The sequence below is a fragment of the Drosophila innubila genome (assembly GCF_004354385.1).
Source record: "Drosophila innubila isolate TH190305 chromosome 3R unlocalized genomic scaffold, UK_Dinn_1.0 2_E_3R, whole genome shotgun sequence".
NCBI lineage: Eukaryota > Metazoa > Arthropoda > Insecta > Diptera > Drosophilidae > Drosophila > Drosophila innubila.
The window spans coordinates 15,084,408-15,090,407 of NW_022995380.1; the positions used below are offsets into that span (position 1 = coordinate 15,084,408).

Sequence of the window (6,000 nt, forward strand, 5' to 3'; positions counted from 1 at the left end):
GAACTCACCGACTTCAGGCCTGATTCCAGACGCTTCTCAACTTCCATTGGATGCAGTCGAGCGGAACAAAATGGACAAGTAACAATGATGGGGGAATTGAGCTTTATCAAATACTTGCTTTAAGCCAAGCAACTGCCTGTAACAACCAAGTCGGCTATTGTTGTTGCCATATTGACACAATTCTTTTTGGTATATGTCTTCTTACCTCACCTTCGAAACGTAACGTGCAACATTCTAATACTATGTCATTTTTTACAATACGTACGGGATCTTAGAACTATAACAATTTAAACTCGACAAACATTTGGTATGCATATATTATGTAATCACATAATTGGCGTAAACAAATTGTTAACAAATGAAGTAAGAGTATTTACAGAGTATCGACATAGTAGAAATATTTCCTGTTATCAACTCTGGTTATTTGGTAGTATTTTCTACCAACGCCCATGCCGTCTTCTTGATCTAAACATTTTTGTGAAAACCGGAAATTGTGCTTATGCAATTGTCATTGGCGTAAGTGCACGGGTGCTTGTCCATATCCGGACAATGGCAGCGCTGCTTCAAAATTGACAATGCGTACAAGGCAAAAAAGCCAAAAAAAAAATAAAAGGAAATGTTGAACAATTCCAAGTGCTAGTCGAACTGAACTCTCGGCATAGACAATGGTGCGTAATTTGCTGAAATTTTAAGTAAAACGTAATATCTGGGAATTGACAAAGTCGCTACTGGGGAATCTGAACCTGCAATTCACTCCCTACCACTGTGCCCAAAGTCCAATGCAATCCACCCGCCTGTCAACAGCAATAAAAGTCAATTGTCAGCGTTCTCTGACATTTCGTTTTTCTTGTTGTTGTTGCCTTCTTCCTTCGTCCTTTTTGTTTCTATTTCAGAAACTTGCAAGATATTTTCAGAATTTTACCAGTATCTGCAGTTCGCCTCGTTCGTCTTGCCTGAACGATTTGTTAGTATGCAGCTTCACTTACACCTGGATCTGCAGAGCATGCAACATGCAGCTGTCACTTAACATTTTGTCAAGCGTCAACTGAGCACACATACACGGAGACAGACATACAGACACACACTCTTGGCTTGGACACTTGCACATTGAGGACTGAGAAGACCATCTTGTGGCAACTATGCAAAAATCAAAATGCATCATAGAACGGAAATGAAAACAAATGAAAAATGATTTTCACTTATGCGCAAATTGTTTCAGTGCCATTTGGGTATTTCCTTATCAACTTTCTGTTCCCATTGCATTTTTGTTTGGCCAGAAATGTGCACCAAATGTTTGTTGCAAGCAAATTGCATTTGAGCTTTAAACGTTGTCAACATCACAGCTGTTCCTTAGCCCGTGCAAAGGACAAGCAGGAGCGAGACACGATAAATCTGATTAATAATAGACGAAAAGCATTCCGGAATATAAACTAAGTCTGAACAAACACCCGAAATTAGTTATATAATAGACTATTACGATGTTTTAATTGTAAGCAATCAAAGAAGAAACTCGGATATTACTACAGTGGGCAACAATTGATAGTGTAAATAAATTTCATCATTTTTGGAAACTGGTTGCCAATAAATCAGCTGAAAAGTAGAAAATGTTTTGGTCTGATTGGAGCTATGGTCACCTGGTTAAAGAAGAAAGGATTCTCAACCGAACAACAGCTGCTGACGTTATAAAGAACAATGCAAACCCCTTTTTAGGCACTTGTAGAGCTCTTGCCTTACACATTGCTTTAAAAAAAAAAAAAAAAAATGAAAGAAAATTTTAAGCCGAATTGAAGCAAGAAAAAAAAGCACAAAAAAGAAGAAAGCCCACTCCTTTTTATGTGTATATATTTACTTCTATTTTTGGTGAAAATAATCAGGCAACTTAATTGAATTAAGTAACGAGGCAAAGAGGAGTACAAAAGGCGACAAAAGAAAAGCAAAGAACAACAACAACGACAGGAACAAGCCGCAAAAACAAGATTCATAAAAAAAGGAGTGAAAATATGCGCAAGAAGGCAAATAAAATTTAAGTGAAAACAAATAGACCAGTCGACTAGCAGGGGTTTAGAAGACTGGGCGGTCGAGTGGGTGTCCCATCAGCAGCCCACAACAGCTCGACCTTATTTATAAATTAACAGTAACAATTTTTCCCGCCGGACATACACTTAACATTTTTGAGAGCATAAAAGTTTAATATTTTGTTTTTTTCTTCGCTTTTTTTTTTGTTAGCATTGCCGGCGAAAGGAAACCCGGACAAGGTCCTTTACCGTCGCTTAAGCAAATAATTTCTTTTCTTAGGCATCGTCGAGCGCGCTACAGTTATTTTGCTTGGCCAGTTTCACGCGCATTGAAAACCACCCACTTTCAGATGGCTGCATACCTTTGCACTGCTCCATCCTTGTCCTGGTTGTGGTGTGGTGTGGTGTGGAGTGGTGTGGTATGGTGTGGTGTGGTGCTTGTGTCGTCCTGTTTCCTGTTTTGCGTTTTGTTTTTAGTTGTCAGCTCCGCTTTTTTGCTTGTTTGGCCTGCACTTCTCACGCACTCACTTTGGGGAATTTACCTGGCACTTTCGTCCTGTTTCTGAGAAGCTCTTTAAAAACATGATAGATTTCAAGCAAATTAAATTTATATTCTTGATTGACTCACTTTTTTAAAAAGAAGGTTCTGTTTAAAAAAAAAAAAATTAATTAAATAAATCCATTTATAATATGTATTGCACAACAATTTGAGACTTTGAGACAAAACAACATTATGTTGTTCTCTTTTGCACCTCTTGCCACATAATATAAAAACTAAAGTGGAAAGAAAAATAAAGATGACATCATATGTAGTTGTCAGCACAATGCTGATTGTCAAGTTTCATCCATAGTCGAATCCAAAAGCTTAGTTATCAACAAAAGCGTGAGATCAGCAGAGAGTCGCACAGCTGTTCTCTGTAAAAGCTTACTTCTGTGAGTTCAGTTGAATTTGTGACATCAAACGGGTAGCTTGATCGTTCTTCTATCATGAAACTGACGCCGTTGTTGTTACTGATCTTGGTCGGCGTTTTCAACAATGCGCCGCGAACTCAAGGTGCCAAGATTTTGACGACTTTAGGCTTTCCTGGACGCTCTCAGTATATTTTTGTGGAGACATACTTGAAAGAATTGGCGGCTCGTGGTCATCAAGTGACAGTGATTAGCCCCTTTAAGGAAAAACCGGTACAAAATATACGATTTATTACAGCACCTAAGATCCACGAATACTCCGATAGTAAGTATATTGAAGTTAATTTAAAATTAATGATGAATTCATTTTGACATATTTTATAGAAATGCTTAAGATCTATAAAGCGTCCGGGTTTTGGGCACGTCATAAGGCATTCTCTTGGACATTCAGCCTTGTTTCTGAATGCATACTATCTGATGAAGGTGTCCAGAAACTAATACATTCTGGGGAAACCTTTGACTTGTTTCTGGCCGAGATGGTGCAGACAGAGTCATTGTTTGGGTTGGCACAACATTTTAATGCAACTCTTATGGGCTTCTCGAGTTATGGAAATGATTATGTTATTGATGAGCTCATGGGTAATATATCCCCGCTCTCCTATAATCCGCATATCACCTCGCCACGCTCAAATATAATGACATTCTACGAGCGTCTATTGAACCGATGGGAAATATGGACAGAGAAGATAGTCTACTACATTGTGCACACCCCAGTCATGGAGGAACAGTATGCGAAGTACTTTCCCAATGCCAAGAAAACTCTATCTGAAGTCATGGATAGCTTCGAGTTGATATTGCTGGGTCAACATTTCACACTGAGTTACGCGCGTCCCTATCTGCCCAACATGATCGAGGTGGGTGGAATTCACATTTCCCACAAGCCGATACCAATACCCGAGGACATTAAGCAGTTTATTGAGACCTCTCGCGAAGGTGTCATCTATTTCTCCTTGGGATCCAATGTGAAAAGCAAAGATTTGCCTGAAGAAACGCGAAATACGCTGTTGAAAGTATTCGGAGGACTGAAGCAGCGTGTGCTCTGGAAATTTGAAAATGATCAGTTGCCCAATAAGCCATCAAACGTGCTTATAAGCAAATGGTTTCCTCAACCTAATATTCTAGCTCATCCCAATGTCAAGCTCTTTATCAGTCACGGAGGGTTGCTAAGCACCATTGAAAGCGTCTACTTTGGAAAACCTATTCTGGGCTTGCCTGTTTTCTATGATCAGTTTATGAATGTTAAAAGAGCCACTGAGATGGGATTCTGCCTGGGCTTGGATCTGCAGAATCTACAGCAGTCAGAGTTGGAGCAGTCGATTCATACTCTATTAACCACACCCAGCTATGCCAAGGCCGCTGCACTCATATCCGAGCGTTACAAGGATCAGCCAGAAGCTGCGCTAGATCGAGCCATTTGGTGGACAGAGTATGTGATCCGTCACAAAGGCACGCCTCACATGCGGGCAACGTCGAGGGATTTGAGCTTTGTGCAACTTCACGGCTTGGACACCTTGGCGGTTCTTCTAGGTGTGCCTCTTGTAACGATTCTCTTGCTAGTTAAGCTGGCATATTGGCTTCTTTGCATTACGTTTGGGTCTAAGCATAAGCGATTCGACAAGCAGAAGAGAAACTGAATATGCAAATTTGTAAACTTATTCTAGTTATCTATTATTCATATTATTATATTGAAATTTGTATTAAGACTATGCATTTTTTATTGGAGCAACATAGCCTGTAAATGTTTAGCTCTGAGTATTATAATAAGATAATGGAATATTAATCAACAATTTTGAAACAACTTTAAACCCATAAAGTTATCAAAGATTAATATGAAGTGTTTGCGTTTTGCGATGTTAGGTATGTATATAATGCGCTTCACCTTCCTGTAAATCGAGAATTCACAACGAAAATAACGTAGAAAATTATAAAAAAATTTAAGAAAAAAAAAAAAACGACATACCTATGTTTCAAATGACAGTCTAAATAACATTTGTAAATTTTTTATTTATGTTCAAAAAATGTCTTCGTACATAATTGTTGTCTGTCAAGTAACTTATGCCTGAAATTCGCTATAACTTGAATATGCTACCTTGCAGTGAACTGTAGTTTAATTTAGCTCTTAAAAACGATCGTTGTTAAATCCAACTGCTAGCAAAAGCAATTGAAACAAATCGCTTATGGAAAGTGTCGTAAGCATTTGTCACATTAATCGAAATGGCATTGAAATATATTTAATGAATAGACTGTGCTAAAATATATTTTTTGTTGTCGCACATTTATAGTTCGTTTTAGCTGACCAAAGTCCACAGAAATTAACAAGTCAAAACTTTGTCTTAATTGCAGACCAGCTTTTTATATCGCTTTTTGTCTGTTCGCTTGGTTGGCATTGCTACATGTGTCGGTTGTTGCAAGGACATACCCCTAAATCACAGACTTTTTATCAACTTTAACTTTGAAACGAAATTCAAATGTGTTGCTCGTTTTTTCTTCATATCTCTCCCTCTCTCTCTCTCTCTAACTGTCTCTTTCAGTCTCTCAGCGAGTGGGGGCGTTGTCCCTAACAACTGGGTGGTCAAAAAATGGCACTGGCCACTTTGCACTAAGTTCTCACACTCAAAATTCCGTTTGAAGTTAGCGATGGCCACACCTGCACAGGCATTGCACACCATCACCAAGCCATGTCCTCCATCCTCCATTCTCCATTGGTCTCTTCCTCTTTCCCGCTTTTTAGCTACACGTACGCCGCGCCCGGCTTGTAAATTGTATCCGTTTCAGGCACATAAATTGTTGTCAACTTCCGTTGGCTGCGACAACGTCGCCAGCACTGACCACTTCTACTGCTGCTTCTGCTGCTCCTGCTCCTGCTCCTATGTCCAGCTTCCTATACCGCGTATGGTACGCTTTGACTTGAAAACAGCTCGACTGTCCATATCCTGGGTGTTTGTCTTTTTTGTTCGGCCAACTTCTGGCTTGATTCTATTTTTTTCTGTTTTTTTTTCTGTGCACTCTCTGCAGC

At 39.3% G+C, this 6,000-nt stretch overlaps 1 protein-coding gene across 1 annotated transcript; it reads left to right on the forward strand.

Annotated features, from left to right (window-relative positions):
* The first annotated feature begins 3,002 nt into the window (after positions 1 to 3,002).
* LOC117792674 (UDP-glucuronosyltransferase 2B15) lies at positions 3,003 to 4,648 on the forward strand. The gene is made up of 2 exons (XM_034632892.1): positions 3,003 to 3,249; positions 3,309 to 4,648. Exons 1-2 carry the CDS (start codon positions 3,003 to 3,005, stop codon positions 4,616 to 4,618), a joined length of 1,557 nt encoding a protein of 518 aa, XP_034488783.1. The 3' UTR covers positions 4,619 to 4,648.
* The last annotated feature ends 1,352 nt before the right edge of the window (positions 4,649 to 6,000 follow it).